The following is a 27,304-nucleotide window of genomic DNA, read 5'->3' on the forward strand; positions in this document are numbered from 1 at the left end:
TGGTAAAGTACAATGCAACCTGAACAAGGGTCCAGTCCCATCAGACACCCCACTGGGCCACCTCAATGGCTGGATAGAGTGGGTGCAGGGACCAGTAGTTTCCTATTGCTCTATGCGATCGTTTGTCTCCTAGGCTGCATATGTGTAGCGCCCGCTTTTGCAGGAGTGTTGTCTAGGTGCAGAACACGCAGTCACACACCCTGATGAGTGGCCCCAAGGCGTGTCAGTGTAACCAAATTGTCGTGTTGTCTTTCACGTATCATTACTAGATGTTGGATGAGTGTCTCTAATATATTAAGTGCTTGTGTGAAACCCAATGTAACCAATACGGGTTCTGGATATTGGAATGTGATCTGTCCCAGATACTGACTAACTACTTGCAACTTAAGACCAGCGTGCTATTGTTTCCTCATAAGCCGGGAGGCCTTGGAATATAATACATTGTATTACACTAATATGAGATATCCGCTGATGTTGCTAATTATCTAGGTTCCTTACAAGAAACAGCATCTCTTTGTTAATAATTGGTTTAGGCAATGCTGCCCCCTACTGCTAATAACTAATAGAGCACAAATGTATTATATACAAGCATTTGTATACATTATATGGGCCGTATCAGACTGCCCCTAGGGGATAAAGAGGGCTTGTAAGAGCACACACCAGCCAGGGATTCCGGGCATAACTATTTAGACGCCGGGTTCCAGAGTCCTGTCTGTATTTCGACGCCGGTGTTCCTGCTACGGAAGGTATTCCGGCGTCGGTATTTTGAGCGCCGGAATCACGTCCGTCGGCGTCCTGACTACATCCCGCCTGGGGTGACATGTGAGACTGCAGTAAGATGTTCCCCAAAGTTGCTTTATGGATCTGCCTGGTCATACACCGACCTGTGACATCACTCGAATCCCATGTACAGCGACGCTGCTCATTTCAGCTTTACATTTGTTTAATTAAGAAAACAAACCATCTCCCTCTGCCGGAGATTATTCCCCAACCGCACAGTGGATAGTACAGAACTCTACAAAAGTAACAGATCTCAGGAGAGACCTTCACCGTCTGGACCCTAGGCAGGAGCCTGGGCTGCTCAATGGATGCTCCGGCTAGGTCTACGGTTCCATTTAGCTAAAGGACAGAGATACATTACTTGTGTAACCCGCACTGACCTAGAACGTTGTTACAGATGAACTCACACAAAGATACAAAGTTTGTAGCAGCTTCCGCACTCTGTGCCTAATTCAGAGTTGATCGCAGCAGGAAATATGTTGGCAGTTGGGGAAAACCATGTGCACTGCAGGTGGGGCAGATGTAACATGTGCAGAGAGAGTTAGATTTGGGTGGGGGGTGTTCAAACTGAAATCTAAATTGCAGTGTTAAAATAAAGCAGCCAGTATTTACCCTGCACAGAAACAATATAACCCACCCAAATCTAACTCTCTCTGCAAATGTTATATCCAGTGCTGCAAGTATGGCGGTACGGCGTACCTGTAAGAAAATCCCAGCAGGTACGTCGTACCGCCGAGCCACCACCTTGCAGGCATCGGGTGTTGGAGAGAGGAGAGGAGAGCGCAGCATGCGCCTCTCCTCTCCTACCTGCGAGTCCCCTGAATCTGGCGGTGGCGTGCACTGAGCCGGTTCATGAGCCAATCCGAGCTCGCGGACCGGCAGCCAATCAGGAGCCGCTGCCGCCGGACCGCAAGCCCTGATTGGATCACGGACCGGCGCCAGTTCAGGAGACCGGACTGAGGGCAGGAGAGGGACAGGAGGAGCGTGTGCTGAGCTGTCCTCTCCCCAGCAGCAGGCCAGCAGCAACTACAACGGTGAGTTGCACTGCTGGGGCATATCTGGCACTCTGGGGGCATGTGTATCTGGCACTGCGGGGGCATATCGCACTCTGGGGGCATGTTTATCTGGCACTGCGGGGGCATATATGGCACTGTGGGGGCATATCTGGCACTGAAGGGGCATATCTGACACTGAAGGGGCATATCTGACACTGAAGGGGCATATCGGACACTCTGGGGCAATGTGTATCTGGCACTGTGGGGGCATATATGGTACTACTGGGGGCATTTGTGTATCTAGCACTGTAGGAGCATATCTGGCACGGTGGAGGAGTATCTGGCACGGTGGAGGAGTATCTGGCACGGTGGAGGAGTATCTGGCACGGTGGAGGAGTATCTGGCACGGTGGAGGAGTATCTGGCACGGTGGAGGCGTATTTGTATCTGGGCCCCCCCACATATGTGTATCATGCCCCCATTTTCATTAGCCACGCCCCATGTGGCATTTGGCCACACCCATTTTTCGGCACGCGCACACAGTACCTATAAGACATTTTTTCTACTTGCACCACTGGTTATATCTGCCCCACCTGCAGTGCACATGGTTTTGCCCAACTGCTAACAAATTTGCTGCTGCGATCAACTCTGAATTACCCCCTCTGTGCAGTGAATTATTTTATTCATTTCTGAAATTATTTTACTGATTTCTTACCGTTTCTGGAACTTGTCATGAGAATAATGATATACACCGTGTACCCCCGAGTACGCCCCACAAAAAAAAAGCATTTGCACTTACCTGCCGCCTCCAGGGCTTTCCTCATCTCGCAGGAGTTCATGGTCCCGGAACGATCCACGTCGATAGCCTGGTAAATTTTCTACAGTAATCAGCAAAATAAAAGCCATCAGTATTATCCAATGCTGTAGTAATTAGTCTGGGATTATAAAGGAGCCCAAATTCATACACGGTAGTGACAACCTTCTGTCCAAAACCACCAGATAAGGGAGGTTCAGCCGGGACAGATGGGGGAAGGACAGTTCTAACCGTGACAAGGTTTCAGCAGGACACGTTCATCTTTCACGTCTCCACCTTTTGTTGTCTCTTCTCATTCCAACTGTGGCGCACTGCACAGCTGCGCAGAAATGGCATCCACCCATGGTCGCCACAGCAACTGATAATACTTTCTGCCTTACAGGGTCTTTATGCACCTTGAGACGAGCGGAAGGGTTCTAGGTGAATGTATGGGATTATGGGCTGATTCAATTAGGGGTGATGTGCCGCACTGGGAAAATCACATTGCATGACATCAAATATTTGTATTTGCTGAAACAGGCACGCACAGAAATTGTCAATGTAGTGGGTACCGCAGCGCCATAGCAGGGCAAGAGTGCACCTTGTTCCAGCCCCTCCCCTAACACCATGATATCACACCAAGGGGGCGGGGCAGTCAGCTCTGGTAAGTAGAGCATCACCCTAAGGGCGCACCGGGCAGCTCTGCAGTAGCGCTACTGGCTGTTCCCACCACCCTGCAAGCCACATGTAGGTGATGTGGAGCAGCAAACATGCGGGCCCCAGGCCCTGTGTTGTGGCACCATTTGCACACCCCTAGTTACAGCCCTGTATGACAATTATGCAGCATGCCGTACAACGCGCCTGCAAATTGTGGAAAAAGAATGGCGGTCAGCCTAGCCTATATGATGTCTACTGTCCCGCTTATAGGGCGCACCTTTCCATTGATAAGTACAGTACACATGCAGCTGTACGTATAGCTATTCCATGAGTACAGAGGAAACAGAAGGGTGAGGGAGCGCTCTCCTTATATCACCCTGTGGGTACAGGACGACACGACTACAGGTGACACTTACTTGGTATTTCAGGATTTTTGACCAGAGAATGTTGAATTCGGTCAGTCCTAGTTTTCCGGACCCATCATTCTGTGACAATGTTTCAAGTCAAAGGAAAAACACATAATAATGGGGACAAACGCAAGTGTGGAATGCAAATACTGTACTGCCGGAACTGTGACGCTCTGTGACGCCGCATCTTCCGCCGCAAAACTTCATTTCTGCAAAATTGTGCGCCTTGATGAATATTATAATTACTAGGTCCCAATACTATTGTGTACGGGGGCGATGTGGCACATTGTGTCTGTTCTGTACGCAGGAGATATCGGTGGTACCTCCTGCATTGCTGCATTGGTGAATGGCCACACAACGGAGATACTTCTAAAACATACAGGAACTATTATTTCCACATATGTAAAGGAGCCGAAGATCGTGATGACTCCTCACCGTTTTACAGATAATGCGGGGAACTATGTCTAGAATAAAGGATATCTAAAAATGCTCCTCACAGTGACTGTAGGGGGCACTAGGCGCTCTCTCCTCACAGTGACTGTAGGGGGCACTAGGTGCTCTCTCCTCACAGTGACTGTAGGGGGCACTAGGTGCTCGCTCCTCACAGTGATTGTAGGGGGCACTAGGTGCTCTCTCCTCACAGTGACTGTAGGGGGCACTAGGTGCTCTCTCCTCACAGTGACTGTAGGAGGCACTAGGTGCTCGCTCCTCACAGTGAGTGTAGGGGGCACTAGGTGCTCGCTCTTCACAGTGACTGTAGGGGGCACTAGGTGCTCGCTCTTCACAGTGACTGTAGGGGGCACTAGGTGCTCGCTCCTCACAGTGACTGTAGGGGGCACTAGGTGCTCGCTCCTCACCGTGACTGTAGGGGGCACTAGGTGCTCGCTCCTCACAGTGACTGTATGGGGCAGTAGGTGCTCGCTCCTCACAGTGAGTGTAGGGGGCACTAGGTGCTCGCTCCTCACCGTGACTGTAGGGGGCACTAGGTGCTCGCTCCTCACAGTGACTGTAGGAGGCACTAGGTGCTCGCTCCTCACAGTGACTGTAGGGGACTGTAGGGGGCACTAGGTGCTTTCTCCTCACAGTGACTGTAGGGGACACTAGGTGCTCTCTCCTCACAGTGATTGTAGGGGGCACTAGGCGCTCGCTCCTCACAGTGACTGTAGGGGGCAGTAGGTGCTCGCTCCTCACTGACTGTAGGGGGCACTAGGCGCTCTCTCCTCACAGTGACTGTAGGGGGCACTAGGCTCCTCACAGTGACTGTAGGGGGCACTAGGCTCCTCACAGTGACTGTAGGGGGCACTAGGCGCTCTCTCCTCACAGTGACTGTAGGGGGCACTAGGCGGTCTCTCCTTACAGTGACTATAGGAGGCACTAGGTGCTCTCTCCTCACAGTGACTGTAGGGGGCACTAGGCGCTTTCTCCTCACAGTGACTGTAGGGGGCAGTAGGTGCTCTCTCCTCACAGTGACTGTAGGGGGCACTAGGCGCTTTCTCCTCACAGTGACTGTAGGGGGCAGTAGGTGCTCTCTCCTCACAGTGACTGTAGGGGACACTAGGCGCTTACTCCTCACAGTGACTGTAGGGGGCAGTAGGTGCTCTCTCCTCACAGTGACTGTAGGGGGCACTAGGTGCTCTCTCCTCACAGTGACTGTAGGGGACACTAGGTGCTCTCTCCTTACAGTGACTGTAGGGGACACTAGGTGCTCTCTCCTCACAGTGACTGTAGGGGGTACTAGGTGCTCTCTCCTCACAGTGTCTGTAGGGGGCACTAGGTCCTCACAGTGAATGTAGGGGACACTAGGTGCTCTCTCCTCACAGTGACTGTAGGGGGTACTAGGTGCTCTCTCCTCACAGTGTCTGTAGGGGGCACTAGTTCCTCACAGTGACTGTAGGGGGCAGTAGGTGCTCTCTCCTCACAGTGACTGTAGGGGGCACTAGGTGCTCTCTCCTCACAGTGACTGTAGGGGGCACTAGGTGCTCTCTCCTCACAGTGACTGTAGGGGGCACTAGGCGCTCTCTCTCCTCAGTGACTGTAGGGGGCACTAGGCGCTCTCTCCTCACAGTGACTGTAGGAGGCACTAGGCGCTCTCTCCTCACAGTGACTGTAGGGGGCACTAGGCTCCTCACAGTGACGGTAGGGGGCACTAGGTGCTCTCTCCTCACAGTGACTATAGGAGGCACTAGGTGCTCTCTCCTCACAGTGTCTGTAGGGGGCACTAGGTCCTCACAGTGACTGTAGGGGGCACTAGGTGCTCTCTCCTCACAGTGACTGTAGGGGGCACTAGGTGCTCTCTCCTCACAGTGACTGTAGGGGGCAGTAGGTGCTCTCTCCTCACAGTGACTGTAGGGGGCAGTAGGTGCTCTCTCCTCACAGTGACTGTAGGGGGCACTAGGTGCTCTCTCCTCACAGTGACTGTAGGGGGCACTAGGTGCTCTCTCCTCACAGTGACTGTAGGGGGCACTAGGTGCTCTCTCCTCACAGTGACTGTAGGAGGCACTAGGTGCTCTCTCCTCACAGTGACTGTAGGGGGCACTAGGTGCTCGCTCCTCACAGTGAGTGTAGGGGGCACTAGGTGCTCTCTCCTCACAGTGACTGTAGGAGGCACTAGATGCTCGCTCCTCACAGTGAGTGTAGGGGACACTAGGTGCTCGCTCCTCACAGTGAGTGTAGGGGGCACTAGGTGCTCGCTCCTCACAGTGACTGTAGGGGACACTAGGTGCTCGCTGCTCACAGTGAGTGTAGGGGGCACTAGGTGCTCGCTCCTCACAGTGACTGTAGGGGGCACTAGGTGCTCGCTGCTCACTGTGACTGTAGGGGGCACTAGGTGCTCTCTCCTCACAGTGACTGTAGGGGGCACTAGGTGCTCTCTCCTCACAGTGACTGTAGGGGGCACTAGGCGCTCCCTCCTCACAGTGACTGTAGGGGGCACTAGGCGCTCTCTCCTCACAGTGACTGTAGGGGGCACTAGGTGCTCGCTCCTCACAGTGAGTGTAGGGGGCACTAGGTGCTCGCTCCTCACAGTGACTGTAGGTGGCACTAGGCGCTCTCTCCTCACAGTGACTGTAGGCGCTCTCTCCTCACAGTGACTGTAGGAGGCACTAGGTGCTCTCTCCTCACAGTGACTGTAGGGGACACTAGGTGCTCGCTCCTCACAGTGAGTGTAGGACGCACTAGGTGCTCTCTCCTCACAGTGAGTGTAGGGGGCACTAGGTGCTCTCTCCTCACAGTGACTGTAGGGGGCACTAGGTGCTCGCTCCTCACAGTGACTGTAGGAGGCACTAGGTGCTCTCTCCTCACAGTGACTGTAGGGGGCACTAGGTGCTCGCTCCTCACAGTGACTGTAGGAGGCACTAGGTGCTCTCTCCTCACAGTGACTGTAGGGGGCACTAGGTGCTCGCTCCTCACAGTGACTGTAGGAGGCACTAGGTGCTCTCTCCTCACAGTGACTGTAGGGGGCACTAGGTGCTCGCTCCTCACAGTGACTGTAGGAGGCACTAGGCGCTCGCTCCTCACAGTGAGTGTAGGGGACACTAGGCGCTCTCTCCTCACAGTGACTGTAGGAGGCACTAGGTGCTCGCTCCTCACCGTGACTGTAGGAGGCACTAGGTGCTCGCTCCTCACAGTGACTATAGGAGGCACTAGGTGCTCGCTCCTCACAGTGACTATAGGAGGCACTAGGTGCTCTCTCCTCACAGTGACTGTAGGGGGCACTAGGTGCTCGCTCCTCACAGTGAGTGTAGGGGGCACTAGGTGCTCGCTCCTCACAGTGAGTGTAGGGGGCACTAGGTGCTCGCTCCTCACAGTGAGTGTAGGGGGCACTAGGTGCTCGCTCCTCACAGTGAGTGTAGGGGGCACTAGGTGCTCGCTCCTCACAGTGAGTGTAGGCGACACTAGGCGCTCTCTCCTCACAGTGACTGTAGGAGGCACTAGGTGCTCGCTCCTCACAGTGACTGTAGGGGGCAGTAGGCGCTCTCTCCTCACAGTGACTGTAGGGGGCACTAGGTGCTCGCTCCTCACAGTGACTGTAGGGGGCACTAGGTGCTCGCTCCTCACAGTGACTGTAGGGGGCACTAGGTGCTCGCTCCTCACAGTGACTGTAGGGGGCACTAGGTGCTCGCTCCTCACAGTGACTGTAGGGGGCACTAGGTGCTCGCTCCTCACAGTGACTGTAGGGGGCACTAGGCTCCTCACCGTGACTGTAGGGGCACTAGGTGCTCGTTCCTCACCGTGACTGTAGGAGGCACTAGGTGCTCGCTCCTCACCGTGACTGTAGGAGGCACTAGGTGCTCGCTCCTCACAGTGACTATAGGAGGCACTAGGTGCTCTATCCTCACAGTGACTGTAGGGGGCACTAGGTGCTCGCTCCTCACAGTGAGTGTAGGGGGCACTAGGTGCTCGCTCCTCACAGTGAGTGTAGGGGGCACTAGGTGCTCGCTTCTCACAGTGAGTGTAGGGGGCACTAAGTGCTCGCTCCTCACAGTGAGTGTAGGGGGCACTAGGTGCTCGCTCCTCACAGTGACTGTAGGGGGCACTAGGTGCTCTCTCCTCACAGTGACTGTAGGGGGCACTAGGTGCTTGTGCCGCACAGTGACAGTAAAAGGCAATTGCTGCTCACGCCTCACAGTGACGAGGAGGCATCTAATGATCAGGCCTGTTCACGTCCTATCTCCAAGCTGCAGCAATGACGCTTTTTACTGTTTTGTTCTCAGAGATATCTGTAGAAGATTCATATTCCCCAGGATGAATCCCTGTGTTAGAGCAATGTGTACATGGCCGCCCGGACAGGACGCTGTAATGAAGGTGTGATCGTGTTCAGCGCAAGTCACAGGATACATCCAGCAGATCAACGATGGTCTTGCAGGTTTCTATACTGAAGCCGTCAGATTTGATGTCCACCTCTACGTGAGACAACAAGCAGCAGGTTACCACAGCAAATCATTCTCTAACCACATTAATTACCCTCTAATCCCTGACCTAGAAGCGTAAAGGAGAGATTACCTGCGTATAACATAATGGCTACATTAGGGCGGTGTCAGACCAGCATGGCGGTGGCTGTTATATTTGGGTAGTGTCAGACCAGCACTTCAATGGATATTACATTAGGGTAGTGTCAGACCAGCATTGCAGTGGCTATTATATTAAGCGGTGTCAGACCAGCATTGCAGTGGCTATTATATTAGGGCGGTGACAGACCAGCATTGCAGTGGCTATTATATTAGGGTGGTGTCAGACCAGCATTGCAGTGGCTATTATATTAGGGTGGTGTCAGACCAGCATTGCAGTGGATATAGTGATGTGCACCTGAAATTTTTCGGGTTTTGTGTTTTGTGTTCTGTTCCGTGGCCGTGTTTTGGGTTCGGACGCGTTTTGGCAAAACCTCACCGAATTTTTTTTGTCGGATTCGGGTGTGTTTTGGATTCGGGTGTTTTTTTCAAAAGACCCTAAAAAACAGCTTAAATCCTAGAATTTGGGGGTCATTTTGATCCCATAGTATTATTAACCTCAATAACCATAATTTCCACTAATTTTCAGTCTATTCTGAACACCTCACAATATTATTTTTACTCCTAAAATTTGCACCGAGGTCGCTGGATGGCTAAGCTAAGCGACCCTAGTGGCCGACACAAACACCTGGCCCATCTAGGAGTGGCACTGCAGTGTCACGCAGGATGGCCCTTCAAAAAAATACTCCACAAACAGCACATGACGCAAAGAAAAATGAAAGAAAAAAGAGGTGCAAGATGGAATTGTCCTTGGGCCCTCCCACCCACCCTTATGTTGTAAAAACAGGACATGCACACTTTAACGAACCCATCATTTCAGCGACAGGGTCTGCCACACGACTGTGACTGAAATGACTGGTTGGTTTGGGCCCCCACCAAAAAAGAAGCAATCAATCTCTCCTTGCACAAACTGGCTCTACGGAGGCAAGATGTCCACCTCATCATCATCGTCCGATTCATCACCCCTTTCACTGTGTACATCCCCCTCCTCACAGATTATTAATTCGTCCCCACTGGAATCCACCATCTCAGGTCCTCGTGTACTTTCTGGAGGCAATTGCTGCTGGTGAATGTCTCCATGGAGGAATTGATTATAATTCATTTTAATGAACATCATCTTCTCCACGTTTTCTGGAAGTAACCTCGTATGCCGATTGCTGACAAGGTGAGCGGCGGCACTAAACACTCTTTCGGAGTACACACTGGAGGGAGGGCAACTTAGGTAGAATAAAGCCAGTTTGTGCAAGGGCCTCCAAATTGCCTCTTTTTCCTGCCAGTATACGTACGGACTGTCTGACGTGCCTACTTGGATGCGGTCACTCATATAATCCTCCACCATTCTTTCAATGGGGAGAGAATCATATGCAGTGACAGTAGACGACTTGTCAGTAATCGTTGGCAGGTCCTTCAGTCCGGACCAGATGTCAGCATCAGCAGTCGCTCCAGACTGCCCTGCATCACCGCCAGCGGGTGGGCTCGGAATTCGTAGCCTTTTCCTCGCACCCCCAGTTGCGGGAGAATGTGAAGGAGGAGATGTTGACGGGTCGCGTTCCGCTTGACTTGACAATTTTGTCACCAGCAGGTCTTTGAACCTCTGCAGACTTGTGTCTGCCGTAAAGAGAGATCCAAGGTAGGTTTTAAATCTAGGATCGAGCACGGTGGCCAAAATGTAGTGCTCTGATTTCAACAGATTGACCACACGTGAATCCTGGTTAAGCGAATGAAGGGCTCCATCCACAAGTCCCACATGCCTAGCGGAATCGCTCTGTTTTAGCTCCTCCTTCAATGCCTCCAGCTTCTTCTGCAAAAGCCTGATGAGGGGAATGACCTGACTCAGGCTGGCAGTGTCTGAACTGACTTCACGTGTGGCAAGTTCAAAAGGTTGCAGAACCTTGCACAACGTTGAAATCATTCTCCACTGCGCTTGAGACAGGTGCATTCCACCTCCTTTGCCTATATCATGGCCAGATGTATAGGCTTGAATGGCCTTTTGCTGCTCCTCCATCCTCTGAAGCATATAGAGGGTTGAATTCCACCTCATTACCACCTCTTGCTTCAGATGATGGCAGGGCAGGTTCAGGTGTTTTTGGTGGTGCTCCAGTCTTCTGTACGCGGTGCCTGTACACCGAAAGTGGCCCGCAATTCTTCTGGCCACCGACAGCATCTCTTGCACGCCCCTGTCGTTTTTTAAATAATTCTGCACCACCAAATTCAAGGTATGTGCAAAACATGGGACGTGCTGGAATTTGCCCAGATGTAATGCACTCACAATATTGCTGGCATTGTCCGATGTCACAAATCCCCAGGAGAGTCCAATTGGGGTAAGCCATTCTGCGATGATCTTCCTCAGTTGCCGTAAGAGGTTTTCAGCTGTGTGCCTATTCTGGAAAGCGGTGATACAAAGCGTAGCCTGCCTAGGAACGAGTTGGCGTTTGCGAGATGCTGCTACTGGTGCCGCCGCTGCTGTTCTTGCAGCGGGAGGCAATACATCTACCCAGTGGGCTGTCACAGTCATGTAGTCCTGAGTCTGCCCTGCTCCACTTGTCCACATGTCCGTGGTTAAGTGGACATTGGGTACAACTGCATTTTTTAGGACACTGGTGAGTCTTTTTCTGACGTCTGTGTACATTCTCGGTATCGCCTGCCTAGAGAAGTGGAACCTAGATGGTATTTGGTAACGGGGGCACACTACCTCAAGAAATTGTCTAGTTCCCTGTGAACTAACGGCGGATACCGGACGCACGTCTAACACCAACATAGTTGTCAAGGCCTCAGTTATCCGCTTTGCAACAGGATGACTGCTGTGATATTTCATCTTCCTCGCAAAGGACTGTTGGACAGTCAATTGCTTACTGGAAGTAGTACAAGTGGTCTTCCGACTTCCCCTCTGGGATGACGATCGACTCCCAGCAGCAACAACAGCAGCGCCAGCAGCAGTAGGCGTTACACTCAAGGATGCATCGGAGGAATCCCAGGCAGGAGAGGACTCGTCAGACTTGCCAGTGACATGGCCTGCAGGACTATTGGCTTTCCTGGGTAAGGAGGAAATTGACACTGAGGGAGTTGGTGGTGTGGTTTGCGCTAGCTTTACAAGAGGAAGGGATTTACTGGTCAGTGGACTGCTTCCGCTGTCGCCCAAAGTTTTTGAACTTGTCACTGACTTATTATGAATGCGCTGCAGGTGACGTATAAGGGAGGATGTTCCGAGGTGGTTAACGTCCTTACCCCTACTTATTACAGCTTGACAAAGGCAACACACGGCTTGACACCGGTTGTCCGCATTTCTGTTGAAATACTTCCACACTGAAGAGCTAATTTTTTTGGTATTTTCACCAGGCATGTCAATGGCCATATTCCTCCCACGGACAACAGGTGTCTCCCCGGGTGCCTGACTTAAACAAACCACTTCACCATCAGAATCCTCCTTGTCAATTTCCTCCCCAGCAACACCCATATCCTCATCCTGGTGTACTTCAACACTGACATCTTCAATTTCACTATCAGGAACTGGACTGCGGGTGCTCCTTTCAACACTTGCAGGGGGCGTGCAAATGGTGGAAGGCGCAAGCTCTTCCCGTCCAGTGTTGGGAAGGTCAGGCATCGCAACCGACACAATTGGACTCTCCTTTGGGATTTGTGATTTCGAAGAACGCACAGTTCTTTGCTGTGCTTTTGCCGCAAGTCTTTTCTTTTTTCTAGCGAGAGGATGAGTGCTTCCATCCTCATGTGAAGCTGAACCACTAGCCATGAACATAGGCCAGGGCCTCAGCCGTTCCTTGCCACTCCGTGTCGTAAATGGCATATTGGCAAGTTTACGCTTCTCCTCAGACGCTTTTAATTTTGATTTTTGGGTCATTTTTTTACTGATCTTTAGTGTTTTGGATTTTACATGCTCTGTACTATGACATTGGGCATCGGCCTTGGCAGACGACGTTGATGGCATTTCATCGTCTCGGCCATGACTAGTGGCAGCAGCTTCAGCACGAGGTGGAAGTGGATCTTGATCTTTCCCTATTTTTTTAACCTCCACATTTTTGTTCTCCATATTTTGCAAACAACTAAAAGCCACCACAGGTATACAATGTAGATGGATGGATAGTATAGTATTACTTATACTTATGGACGACGAGTGACGACACAGAGGTAGGTACAGCCGTGGCCTACCGTACTGCTGCTTAGTGCTTATATATAAATATAATATACTGTGTGTATAACGGACCTGGTGGACAGTGTCAGCAGACTGCTAAACTAGTATGAAGAAAGAAAAAAAAAAACACCACAGGTATACAATGTAGATGGATGGATAGTATAGTATTACTTATACTTATGGACGAGTGACGACACAGAGGTAGGTACAGCCGTGGCCTACCGTACTGCTGCTTAGTGCTTATATATATATATATATATATATAAATATAATATACTGTATAACGGACCAAGTGGACAGTGTCAGCAGCAGACTGCTAAACTAGTATGAAGAAAGAAAAAAAAAAAACACCACAGGTATACAATGTAGATGGATGGATAGTATTACTTATACTTATGGACGACGAGTGACGAGTCGACACAGAGGTAGGTACAGCCGTGGCCTACCGTACTGCTGCTTAGTGCTTAATTATATATATATATAATATACTGTATAACGGACCTGGTGGACACTGCAGTGTCAGCAGACTGCTAAACAAACTAGCATGAAGAAAGAAAAAAAAAAAAAACACCACAGTGTTTTTCAGGCAGACAAACGTATACTGGACTGGTGGTCACTGTCAGCAAAACTGTGCACTGTACTCCTGCTATAACTGCTCCCCAGTCCCCACAATTAGGCAGTGTGAGCAGTGCACTCAGCACAGATATATCATGCAGCAGTGCAGCACACTGAGTGAGCACAGATATGGTGGAGCGTTTTTTTTCAGGCAGAGAAACAACGGATTAAACTCAAAACCCTGCACTGTACTCCCTAACAGCTGCTCCCCGTCCCCAATCCTCCCCACAATTATAACTAACTAAGTTCTAATATAATACAACGGACTCTGAGAGGACGCCAGCCACGTCCTCTCCCTATCAATCTCAATGCACGTGTGAAAATGGCGGCGACGCGCGGCTCCTTATATAGAATCCGAGTCTCGCGAGAATCCGACAGCGGGATGATGACGTTCGGGCGCGCTCGGGTTCACCGAGCAAGGCGGGAGGATCCGAGTCGCTCGGACCCGTGTAAAAAAAAGGTGAAGTTCGGGCGGGTTGGATTCAGAGGATCCGAACCCGCTCATCACTAGACTAGATATTATATTAGGGTGGTGTCAGACCAGCATTGCAGTGGATATTATATTAGGGTAGTTTCAGACCAGCACTGCAGTGGATATTATATTAGGGTGGTGTCAGACCAGCATGGCAGTGGCTATTTTATTAGGGTAGTGTCAGACCAGCATTGCAGTGGATATTATATTAGGGCGGTGTCAGACCAGCATTGCAGTGGCTATTATATTAGGGCGGTTCAGACCAGCATTGCAGTGGCTATTATATTAGGGTAGAGTCAGACCAGCATTGCAGTGGATATTATATTAGGGTGGTGTCCGACCAGCACTGCAGTGGTTATTATATTAGGGTAGTGTCAGACCAGCATTGCAGTGGATATTATATTAGGGTGGTGTCAGACCAGCATTGCAGTGGCTATTATATTAGGGCGGTTCAGACCAGCATTGCAGTGGCTATTATATTAGGGTAGTGTCAGACCAGCATTGCAGTGGATATTATATTAGGGAAGTGTCAGACCAGCATTGCAGTGGCTATTATATTAAGCGGTGTCAGACCAGCATTGCAGTGGCTATTATATTAGGGTAGTGCAGAGGTTCCCAAACTGTGTGCCGTGGCTCCCTGGGGTGCCTCGGGACACTTGCAGGGGTGCCCTGGGTTGGTGGTCCAGGACCAATTAAAAGTATTCATGGTCAATATAATAGGCAAAACCAGTGCTGGTGGCTGCCAGTCATAAAATATATGGCCAAACAGAAGCAAATCTTGTCCCTCACCACACAACTGACCCTAAGGATGACATATAAATGCGATCTACTTAGTGTAATATTTATTTCTAAATTTCTTAATAAAAATTTTTGGCCTAGGGGTGCTACGAATATAATTCTGATATTCTAGGGTGCCGTGATTCAAAAAAGTTTGGAAACCACTGGGGTAGTGTCAGACCAGCATGGCAGTGGCTATTATATTAGGGTAGTGTCAGACCAGCATTGCAGTGGCTATTTTATTAGGGCGGTTCAGACCAGCATTGCAGTGGCTATTATATTAGGGTAGTGTCAGACCAGCATTGCAGTGGATATTATATTAGGGTAGTGTCAGACCAGCATTGCAGTGGATATTATATTAGGGTAGTGTCAGACCAGCATTGCAGTGGCTATTATATTAAGCGGTGTCAGACCAGCATTGCAGTGGCTATTATATTAGGGTGGTGTCAGACCAGCACTGCAGTGGTTATTATATTAGGGTAGTGTCAGACCAGCATTGCAGTGGCTATTATATTAGGGTAGTGTCAGACCAGCATTGCAGTGGATATTATATTAGGGTTGTGTCAGACCAGCATGGCAGTGGCTATTATATTAGGGCGGTGTCAGACCGGCATTGCAGTGGATATTATATTAGGGCGGTGTCAGACCAGCATTGCAGTGGCTATTATATTAGGGTAGTGTCAGACCAGCATTGCAGTGGATATTATATTAGGGTTGTGTCAGACCAGAATGGCAGTGGCTATTATATTAGGGCGGTCTCAGACCAGCATTGCAGTGGATATTATATTAGGGCGGTGTCAGACCAGCATTGCAGTGGATATTATATTAGGGCGGTGTCAGATCAGCATTGCAGTGGATATTATATTAGGGTGGTGTCAGATGCCCTGCGGAATGTGTTCCGTCTGATTCCTGTCCATCACAGCGCACAGAAACATCTCACCGATTACTACACCTGCTTTATAAAACACATTTCAGAGACATTTCTATTTTATATGCGACTTCTTACTCATCAGTAAAAACTTTGATGTCTGTCTATACATCATCAGGCAGATTTACATCAGGATACAACACACCTCTATTGTGCATTCTCCATCAGACACAATGTTACTCAGAAAGCAGCTTTGTGTTGTCTCATGAGATACAATTCCACCTGATGATATGAAGACATAGATGAAAGGCACTGCAAAAGCTGGAAAGTAAAAAGCAAAGCATTTAGTTAAAGCTGTAGAAGGCCATACGCAAGTCAGTAAGTCATGCAAAAAGGTGAAAACCCCTTTAATGTTTGGCCAGACATCTGCACTGAACGTAGCATTACCTTACTCCCAGTCCTATATTGTCCCATGTATGGCAGCCACATTTCACTACAGAGGGTTACGCTGAACAGCAGCTACTTACGTTTTGAAATCACCTTCTTTAGAATATTATAAAGTTCGAATGCGGAGATCTCCTTGTCCTGGGGGCAGAATAAGAGCGTTAGAGACCTGTACAGTTGGGGGACCCACATTTTTTATTAGATTTCCATTCTAGTCTATGAGGTCTATATGGTATGACGCCTACTGATAAAGAGGGACCCATTGTCCAATTATATTAAGGCATTTATTACTGAAACATAGGAAATGGATCAGAATAGGACAACAGTCATAGCGGGGTCTTCAGTCGTCCCCCTGTATGTGTTATGTATGTAACCGATGACACCATCTATGTAGTCTGATTAGTTCCTACATAGACAGTTGGGGTGTATATATTACAGGTGAGGGAACTCACAGCACTCCATTGATGAAACGACCCCATCCCTGAATCAGCGATTCATGCGCAAATCCGCTCTCACGGTGCAGGAAAAGCCTATTGCAGCCCGCAGGTGGAGGGGGGCTTATTATGCAGGTTTTGTTTTTTCAGCTTAAGCGTATCTGGGAGGGGGACCGGTGGTGGTGGAAGCGGCAGGATGAAGCTGGACAGGAAACAGCCCACCCGATACTTTATCTTTGAGAACAAATATGTGTCCCACACACACCGCACTCCTACTTGCGCCTTCTATAAACCAAACCATGCACTGAAACCCACCACCCAACATCAGCCGCAGACTGCGTCCTCCCGCGGTTGTAGGAAACCATTACCGGCTCATGAAAATGCAGAACCTCGGGAGTCAGAGTCGCAGGTTTCATCGTCCATTTTTTATTTTTTTTTATGACGTGTTTTTATGAAAGATTAAAAATACAAGCGTGGAGCCAATTCTCTACCATAGTAGATTTTTTAAACATATAAGACGGAGACAGCAGCTAAGAGCTTCCATATGCCAAGCGGGTACAAAAGGGATGATAGAGAACCTGCTTCCAGAACAGACTGCAAGCTCCGAGGCCCAGTCTCACCCACATCTGATATAACCGAAGTCACAATTTTAGACATTTCTCTAAATAAAATTTAAGTTAGTCTATAAAATGTGTAGGCTGTAACCAGATCTCATTGGTTAGCAAGAACAGAGCGCATGTTTCCCCGTCTCACTGCATCGCTAATCAGTGCGTACAGGTGGCCATGGGACACGGAGCGCTCTGCAGAGATGTTTTGTTCAGCGCTCAGACCGGGATAGGGAGACGGCAGACAGGTGAGGAGCAGAGCAGAGGGAGAGCTGGGAACTGCACACATAGTGATACAATCGTCCTACCTCCGGTGCCAGCTTTACCGATGGCAAAACAAAACCAAAACAAGTGGTTAGTAGGATGAGAATGGAAGAGCTGCGGAGCCCATGAAAAGAGGTTAGTGCGGACTATTAAAATTACAAAACAAGTTTATGTATGTCATACAATATATAGCAGCTACCAAGATTCACATGTTATAAAAATATGGACAAAGTCGGCCATGACCCTTACCAGGTGCCACTCCCATTATCAATGCCACACCCCTTTAACAGCTGAAAACCAGGAACGTTTTGCAAAAAAATTGGGACTGCCAATAGACATGTGCATCAACGTGTAATAAACATTAGAAGATTGCAGCTGTAGCTCGGATGAATCCTAGAACGTGACACTGACCCTAATACTGCTGTGTCTCTGCCTGCACTGCATACTGTCCTGATCACATTCTGGCTGCCTGGCTCTGCTGCTGCACAAGAGGGAGAGCTAGTGATGTCACTGTGTTCTGGCAAGGTGGGGGCCCCCTGATATCAGGGGGCCCGGGGTACAGTATGCCCTGCGTTCCCTCCTTAATCTGGCTATGTTTATGCCTAATCATCATGCGTAAGCAATCAAAACATAACGTATTCTAGAATATACATTACAATGTATTAGCAATAAAGCACTTCAAAGCATCATTAAAAATTCAGCCTCCGGATAACCATTACTCTGCCTGAATAATAGATGGATAAATGCACTCGGTAATGTGGGAAAGGAGTGTGCAGTAATGCAAGTTGCTTGCTGGCAGCTGCCACAGGCAAGACATAACTATTGCACTAGTGCGTTCCGTCCACCCGTATGTCCGCACCCGGGAAACAGGCTCTGCCCACATGGAACATATATGTATGATGGAATTTATAACTGAATTAATAAAAGGACAGACACGCCTAGATGAGCGGGTGAGTTACGGGGTAAGGCCTGGAGTGCACACAGAGTCTGGCGAGTAGGAGATATAAAACACATTCACACCGTAATTACTAAGAAGTGGGCGGAAATCCGTAATGAGCGAAACCGCCGCATACACTCACCTCACCCGCCAGCTGCAGGAACAGCCGCCTGAAATTCGGATCAATATGGTCTTCATTCAGATCAGGCTAGGAGGAAAAAATAGGATTTTGGTACTTACCAGGTAAATCCTTTTCTTTGAATCCATAGGGGGCACTGGAGTACTCTTGGGATATGGACGGGCGTAGCCGAACAAAGGCACTGAATATTTAAATTTAGGACTCTCCCCCCCCTCCATATCCCCGAGTACCTCAGTGTACTCTCTCAGTGTTTTTTACTGAGCGAACAGGAACGATATAGAGAGGTTGACAATGGAGAATACCTATAACATAACGGACAACAACAATGTTGACCCATAACCTTACTGTCAACTAAACAGTTGACACCATAACCGATAGAACTTTATAATTTGAACCAATCGGTGAAAATGTGTTACCATAAGCTCCTCTGAGCTTAATATCAATCAAGTAAAACTTGTTACCCTAAGCTCCCTTGAGCTTAAAACAACCCAGGTAAAACTGCTCTGGGTGGGCGTCCAGTGCCCCCTATGGATTCAAAGAAAAGGATTTACCTGGTAAGTACCAAAATCCTATTTTCTTTATCATCCACTAGGGGTCACTGGAGTACTCTTGGGACGTACCAAAGCTTCCCTCGTGGGTGGGAGAGCTGTTTGATACTTGTAACAGTAGGCAGCCCAAAGCTAGATGCTGATGGCGCCACCATTTATAACGTGTAAACGTGCACAAACGTGGTGCACATGAAGGCTATATAGCCGCGTTTTAGACGCTCCACGACCCACTGGGTCTGACATTCCCACAGAACCTGTGGGATGAGCTATTACTGACGTAGGCGATTGTAACTTAGCCTTAAAGTAAGCCTGACTTGTAGTCATTATTATTACCCAACTGGATAATGTCTGCTGAGAAACTGGCTAACCCCAGTTGGCAGTATCATAGAGAACAAACAACGGATTCATATCACGTACTGTTGACGTTCGGGACATATATAAACGCGTAATGCGTGTACCACATTCAGAATTCTAGAATGTGCTGTCCACACAGGAACCCCTATTGGTATATTGATGTGAAGAATACGAAAGCGTGATTCGTCCGAAGATCTGCTTTGTCATGAGAAAACTCAAATACGGTGGCTTGGAATACAAGGCACCCAAATATGAAAACAAAACCCTTGCCGAAGCCAAGGCTAGAAGAAAAATGTTTTCCAAAGTGAGAAACTTAATTCCCATTTGTTGAAAAGGTTCAAAATATGAAAACTGTAAGAAATCTGAACCCAACTTCAAGTCGCCTGGCGCTGTAGGTGGGATAAATAGAGTCTGAACTTTGATGACACCTTGTAGAAAGATGTGTACAGACGCAAATAGAGGCAAACGTCTTTGAAAATAAGTTTACCACACAGATACCTGCACTCTTAGTGCAGATCAACTCAGTTTTCCATCCCACCCCGTTTAACAGAATACGGGTAACTTGAAGGATGATGTTGGAAACTTCCGAGGTTTACAACCTATGTAAGCACACGAAATTTTGTAATAATGAGCTGCCTTAAGCGGCTTACTATTTCGTAACATGGTTGGTATAACCGATACTGTAATGCTCTATTTCTTAAGAGGGCGGTCTGAACCCTCATCCCGTCAACCGCAGCTGCGGTACATAGATAATAGGTACATAGGTAACTATGGGTAAACTAACGTTCCCTGATGTAACAGGTTGGACGTATTATGAGCGGGCCAAGATCGTGTGCAAGTATTCCTTGAAAATTCGAGAAGCAAACTTCTCCGAAACCCATGAGATACCACCAGTATGACTGTGACAAACTGTCTTATGATCCGTTTTGGCAACGGAGAGAGCAGCGGAAAATGGTGGAGCCAGATACACGATGCTGAATGACCACATGAATGTGAGAGACTCCACCGCCACTGCCCTTGTGATCTGTTTTGTACACATACTGAGCTTTTCTAATTGTGGCGAGATGCCATCATGTATACTTGAGGGTAACCCCCTTCTGTGGACTCACATATGACACACCTCTGGATTTAATGTCCAGTTTTCAGGATCCAAATCCTGACGGGTGAGATCCTCTGTCTAACAGATGTCCACTCACGGAATGATCTCTTGACATTTTCACATAATGGTGTTCTGAGCCATTGAGGATTTGAGTCACATGCCGCATTGCCATGCGGCTTCTTGGTTCTCATGCCGCATTGCCATGCGGCTTCTTGGTTCTCACTGGTTGTTGTGTATGCAACTGCCGTTGCCTTGTTTGACTGCTTAAGGCCAGCGTGAGGCAGGCATCAAAAATTTACATGAAACTCACGGTTGTTCCTCTCCACGGAAATCTTTAGTAAAAGGCGAAAGATTTATTCGTTCTGAAGAGAAACCAGAGTATATCCCTGGTCAGACTGAAAGCGAATCATGTATTGCATTGTAAAATGCACAGAGTTCTAGGACATTTATCGACCGCAATCTGTCGTGTTTTAGAACCTTTGTCGCTGATTTTAACTACAAATCCTGACCCTCTGCGACTGTCGTCCAGAGTATATGCACCCTTGTCCCTCTGTGGGAAACGCGAGTGAAGGGTGGCGAACTAAATTGAAAACACATCTTTATTCTTAATAGGTGAATACACCAATGTACCGCTAGTGTGCGTGTTTTGTGCTAATTACTAGATGTACATTTGTTCTTGCTGGTGTAGTAGGTAAAAGTCTTTGATTTACCGTATTTATAATCTTACCTAGGAATTGACATCGTTTAGACGGAATTAGATGCGATTGTTTTCGAACTTGATCTGCTACCGCAGTATACCTTAGTAGCGCAAGTTAGAGGAACTTTGTTGAGACAGAGTTCTTATGTGAGATGAGCTATCATCCCAACATCACTTTGGTAAATAGTAAATACCCAAAGCGATAAGCAACGGTAGACATGAAATGGTTAATGGTTGTGGCGATTTGCAAACGCTAGAACCTGTGATGAACAAACCGGACTGGGTAAATACGCATTGTGAAGATCAAATGCAATTATGCAAATTTTGTGGCTCCAATAAGCAAATACTAACCGCAGAAAATCCATTTTCTAACTGTAGTAAATGACTTGCTGATTGATATTGCGACGGAGCTGTTTGGTTTTGCTCAAACAGAAGGGAATAAGTAACTCTGACTCTGTTGGCGTACTACTGCCTGGTTTATAAACCAGCAAAGACTAAATGACAACCTGCCAAACCGTTCGACAGAGGCAGTTTTGTACTTTAAGCTGTAAATAGCTGAGACATGTATGAGTTGAAGTCCTGAAACCTCGCAAATGTAACATGTAAAGACGCGCTTCCACAATTGTAAAAGAGGTCATCAAACCACTGGCTTGCTGACTGTAACGTCCTGTCGTTACAAGGCGTGACTGTTTCTTATAAAGGGATAAAACGCCGTTACAAGTATACTGTATGCGGTAATGGCTGAATATCATAAAGGGATAAAATACCGTTACAAGTATATCAAATTTATGAGCAAACAAGCTCTGGCCTTGTCGCGCTTAACTAGCGACAATGAAAATAACCGGCGTTAGCAGAAGCTTTACAGATATACTCTGCAGCTTCTTTTACCAGTGATCGTCATTGTTTCATACATAGATTCTAGTGACCCAAATGTATCCTGGGTTTTTATAATGTTTGACAGAAAATCATCTACCAATGGCGGATCGCGTCCTTTTGGAAACGATTATGTATGGTTGTTAAAAAGCCCCCCGCACTATCTGAGTGCTGGACTAATGTACCCTTCTCACTCGTAGTTATCGGTGTGAAATTTGACATAGAATCGTGCATTAAATTATAAGACCAGTGAAATAAACACTCTGGTACCCAAAGGGAAATTGGCCCTTTGGAAAGACTGTCTTTTGTTAGAGCTGGCGGAGACATTCCGAGACTCCGATGTTACCGCTCTTTTAATTTGAATTGCCAATGTTAACATAGGATTTTTAAAATTATTTTTAGTCTGCACTATAGCCCTACTCGCTATGTAGACAGACACCACAATAGGCAACAGACAGACACTTGCACGGCTTAATGAAGTTATTATGTGTCATATATATATATGTTATTGCTGAACAGCCTATTCATATGAAACTCAAGCTTGTTTCTCTCTTCGGAAATCTTTAGCAAAAACCGAAAGATTTATTCGATATGAAGAGAAATCAAAGTATTCTTTATGTGAAAAGCAGTTCACATGGGCATATGAAACCCGAACCAAATTCCTACTAACTTCCCTGCGCCTCTGGTGGCTTAGAGATGTAGGGCAGGAATGTTCTAGAATTAAGTAGAAATACAGATTACATGGCTAACTTATGTGAAACTGAACCAAAAACTTCCCACTAACACCCCTGCGCCTCCTTGTGGAGTATAGGTGTATGGGCGGAATGTTCTGGAATTATAACCTGTAAGAACAGCAATGATTAAAATGACCGTCATGCCATGCTTCCACTGAAAATCACAGGACAGGTTACCTGCTGCAGTGTTAATATAGGCTTAATAGCCTATTATACATTAAATATAGGCTTAATAGCCTATTCTACAGTTACAGGTCTATTATACAGTAAAATCCGTGCAGTTTACAATACATTATCTTGCAGCCTTATGCTTTAGCTAGCCTTCCAGTTATTTCCATTAACTGTTTAAACACTAAGCAGTCTCTTAACCCATGCAGCCTTCTGCTGCTATGGGCTTTACTCAACACTGCCTGCAGTGATGTATTATTTCCAATATATCTTATTCCCAAGCAGCCTTTGCTGCTGCTATGGGTCAATAACTTGTTTAAAACTGAGCAGTCTCTTATTTAAAACTGAGCAGTCTCTTAACCCATGCAGCCTTTGCTGCTGCTATGGGCTTTACTCACCGTCACCCCCCTGCAGCCGCGCTGCTTGTGATGTAGCTTTTAGCTTCTCCCTGTGCAGCGGCCGGAAGCGAGTGCAGGGAGCCTAGGGAAACCCGGGGAGCGCTGCTATATTGCGCCGGGGAGCCCTCCGGAAGAACGGGCGGCGCCTCATACAGCAGTGGCCGGGTGCAGCGCTGGAAGAGCGGCCGGCGTCTTTAGTGACGTACGGCCGCTCGGAGCTTTAGACACGGGTACGCAGAGTGGCTGCTTGGGCGGCGCTCGCGTACAGTGGCTGGGAGAGCGGCCGGCGTCTTTGAATGACGTGCGGCCGCTCGGATACGTTTCTCCAGTGGCAGAGTTCTGGTACAGTGGCTGGGAGAGCGGCCGGCGTCTGTGAGTGACGTGCGGCCGCTCTCTTCGTTCAGCGGGGTATCCTGCTAATGAGCGCGCTGTAAGCGGCGGGCAAAGCGGTGGTAACAATAAAGGCTTTCCCCACACAGCAGGGCGGCAGCGTGAGCTGACCGCCCTGACCCCCCACCATACCTTGTAGTGCCGCACTCTGTAAGCTCCGTCCAGATTGTGACGGGGCTTTCATCCTGGCTGTGACGGGGCTTCTTTCTGTAAGCTCCGTCCAGTTGCAGTAGGATACAGTGTCTGCCTGTGGCTGTGAGGGTGCTCTTTGTGAGGACCGACACGCCATGCGCTTAGCGCCTGTGGCTGTGAGGGTGCTCTTTGTGAGGACCGACACGCCATGCGCTTAGCGCCTGTGGCTGTGAGGGTGCTCTTTGTGAGGACCGACACGCCATTCGCTGCCCGTGCAGCGGCACTATCCCGGACCCATGTTTTTCCAGAAACTGGGAAGGGATGTGCTAAGTGTAAAAATAAAAATTAAAAATAAAAATCCAAGTGTGGTTATACCACAAGCCAATGTTCGTGCTGTGAGCACCGAAAAAACACAGAGAGTACACTGAGGTACTCGGGGATATGGAGGGGGGGGAGAGTCCTAAATTTAAATATTCAGTGCCTTTGTTCGGCTACGCCCGTCCATATCCCAAGAGTACTCCAGTGACCCCTAGTGGATGATAAAGAAATAAAACATGAAATAAGATTATGAAGGAAAACATTTTAGGAGATCGTTTTCACACTACTGAAAATAAATAACAATACTGCAGTTTTCTATGTATAAACCGACGGATCCGCACATTATGTAAGGGCCTGAGCAAAATCAAATAAAATGCAAAAAAATTAAAAAAAGGTCATCAGAACTTTTTTGGCCCATTTCCCCAGCTGTACGGTCACAGACTTCAGGCCGCGGGATGCTATGGCGTATACGGACATAACTCAATGTAAGGGTAAGAATTGCATCTTAAGGTTTCACGTCAAGTATGTATATAATGTACAGATTACCTCATCAATGTTGGCCTCAATCTCATCATCGACAACTCTGAAACCATAAAGAACAATAAGTCAGTCGCTACGGTAAGAATGGAAGCACTACGCGGGCGCTCCAGCCAGCCATTGTTAAATAGCGGCCACCAATACCGCCGGGACTTAGCGTGCCACCAACCTCAAAGATGACAAGCCCCACTCCCACCCCCCCCTCAAAATTGACTCTTTAAATAAGCAGTGGAGCAATTCAGCCAGGATGGGTCACGAGATCTCCCTGTTACACTCACTGAGACTCTGCATTCTTCTCGGAGAAGACACGGACGCAGAAGTCGCCCACTTTGTTGGGCTCAAAGGTGGAAGGGACGATGATGTACTCTCCGGGGGGCAGGCGGAATCGGTTGAGAACTTCGCGCAGGTTTATGAAGGTGTCCGATCGGTCTTTGGCCTTGTTCCTCAGAAAGAAGTTTAAGCCCAGGTGGACGTTGGTCTGGCCCTGCATCTGGGAAGGACACAGAATGGCGCAGTGAGAGGGATTTATCCGTATGTCAACGTATTTCAATGGATTTATAGCTTAATAAATCAACTAAATTAATAAGAAATAGGGTTAATTTACCTATAAAGGAGATGTTTCCCTCTGTATAAGTTTATCACCACAGTCATTGAAACATTTTTCTATTCTTTCCCAATGTGTGTCATGCACTTACCTGGTTATAGGGTAAGTATAAAAACCTTTAGTAAGGCAGTAACGGAAACACAAGTAACGTACCTGCGGCGGGACCTGGAAACAGAAATAAAAAGTTAACACTAACATAATGTACGTAGCAATATATACATACATACTGGCCCTATACATACATAGTGGCCCTAGATATTATATACGTTTTGCGTGAAATGGGCGCTAGAGTACTGCGAGATTCTGAGTCATGCGTATGGGGGAGGGAAGCCCGGACCCTCGCCATAGCCGTACAGAATCTAGCTTTAGCATAAGGCAGTAAATTCGGCTTCCGCAGCTGCCCGCGACTACAGCCACTTACCGCGTGACTCAATCATATCTATCAATTATAAATGAGGCCACAACGGTTATATAAGGACCTCTACATTTTCCATTTGTCCTTTTTGCATTATTTATTTGCATATATGTCAATCTATTTTGGTCCGGTTATATCTGTACATATAGAAGAAAGTCTTAGAACCCTTAGACATCGTACTTGGTATTAAAGCTCGGGAACCATCCACTTTAAAACACCGCGGGGCTGACTTAGAGCAAATGACCACGGCGCGCTGTACGCAGGGCGGATACTGAACGCATTTTACATCCTCCCACCGCTGATGATTTCCTGGAGCAGATTGTGCACCCAGTAGCCGGGTTTGCTCCCAGCTCTAGATCAGCCCCTGTACATCTGCGTGGATCCGATCCGTTGGGATGGACTCACCTCGTAGATTGCGAATCCAATGGTGTGCATGTCCTCTCCCATCTTCCTCGCCTTCCTGCGGTTCTTCTGTATCAGACCCACAATGAAGGTGCAGCCTTCCTCCCCGTCATCCGGATCATCATCAGCCTCATCCAGTTTTATCATGTACTGCGGGTTCATCCAGAACGTATCTGCAGACAGAAATGGCAGCTGTGTTATATAGACAGACGCGCTGCGCAATGTTCTCCTGGACCACGGGTCAGTCTAGTGCTGAGAAAAACCAAATGATCCGATTGTTAGCCAGACAGGACCCACCTTTAACCAATCAGATCTATAGAATGTTCACAGGGCTGGATCAACAAGTAGCCAATCAGATCATTGGAATGTTTACAGGGATGGATCAACATGTAGCCAATCAGATTTTAAGATAGTTGACTGGATTGACTCCACCTCTAGCCAATCAGATGATTGCCTACAGGTTGATCCAGCAGTGTGAACAATCCAATCAGATCAATAGATTGTTAGCCAGACAAGACCAACCTTTAACCAATCTATTGATCTGATTGGATTGTTCACACTGCTGGATCAACCTGTAGGCAATCATCTGATTGGCTAGAGGTGGAGTCAATCCAGTCAACTATCTTAAAATCTGATTGGCTACATGTTGATCCATCCCTGTAAACATTCCAATGATCCGATTAGCTACCAGTTGATCCAGCAGTGTGAACAATCCAAACTTATGATTGGCTAGAGTCAACCCAGGTAACTATCTTACAATCTGATTGGCTACATGTTGGCCCAGCCACACTGAACATCCTATATCAGAGATAAACAAAATTGTGGAAAACATAAGTGGAAATCAAGTTTCCGAGGGGAACCGGCCGTATCACAGACGTGCACGGATCCAGCAATAGAGTCTTCATCTCCCGCTTTTGTTTCCCCATTCCTGTTCTGTACTGTATTTGTACATTTCCTGTAAAATGTGTAATGTAAGTACTGGGCGGTGACAATGTGCAATATGACTACTGTATATAGTCACCCAGGTGTACGGTGCAGTTATTGCTTGGCGCCGCGGATGAGCGAAAGGACTGTAGCATGCGTCAGCCGTGTAAAACAGCGAGTAAGAGACGTGTGGGTCACATGCATGGAGTCTCAGGCTGCACACACACAGGTGGAGAATGTAAGCGGTCCACGCTCCATTCACATCACCCAAGGAAAACTCTGAGTGCATAGAGGACGCGATGAGCAGGTACAGAGGCGCTCTGCCTGGAGCAGGCTCTGGTTAATTCGTGGTCTGTGTATCTGCAGATCCTC

General features: G+C 48.1%; 1 protein-coding gene and 2 non-coding genes across 3 annotated transcripts in view; all 3 read right to left on the reverse strand.

Moving 5' to 3' along the window:
* LOC134910694 (calpain-2 catalytic subunit-like) overlaps nt 1-27,304 on the reverse strand; it is a 65,939-nt gene that overhangs the window by 1,855 nt on the left and 36,780 nt on the right. The window contains exons 10-18 of the mRNA XM_063919017.1: nt 26,012-26,181; nt 25,345-25,356; nt 24,866-25,077; nt 24,597-24,633; nt 18,343-18,408; nt 16,044-16,101; nt 8,468-8,532; nt 3,641-3,709; nt 2,574-2,652 (exon numbers count right to left, since the gene is read on the reverse strand). Coding sequence (XP_063775087.1) covers nt 2,574-2,652; nt 3,641-3,709; nt 8,468-8,532; nt 16,044-16,101; nt 18,343-18,408; nt 24,597-24,633; nt 24,866-25,077; nt 25,345-25,356; nt 26,012-26,181 — 768 coding nt within the window. The remainder of the gene's footprint in view (nt 1-2,573; nt 2,653-3,640; nt 3,710-8,467; nt 8,533-16,043; nt 16,102-18,342; nt 18,409-24,596; nt 24,634-24,865; nt 25,078-25,344; nt 25,357-26,011; nt 26,182-27,304) is intronic.
* On the reverse strand, nt 20,609-20,722 carry LOC134913385 (U5 spliceosomal RNA). Its single transcript, XR_010177152.1, has one exon. It is a non-coding gene; the product is annotated as a U5 spliceosomal RNA (small nuclear RNA).
* LOC134913567 (U5 spliceosomal RNA) lies at nt 22,411-22,521 on the reverse strand. Its single transcript, XR_010177292.1, has one exon. It is a non-coding gene; the product is annotated as a U5 spliceosomal RNA (small nuclear RNA).

This window comes from Pseudophryne corroboree, chromosome 4 (assembly GCF_028390025.1).
Source record: "Pseudophryne corroboree isolate aPseCor3 chromosome 4, aPseCor3.hap2, whole genome shotgun sequence".
NCBI classification, from domain to species: Eukaryota; Metazoa; Chordata; class Amphibia; order Anura; family Myobatrachidae; genus Pseudophryne; species Pseudophryne corroboree.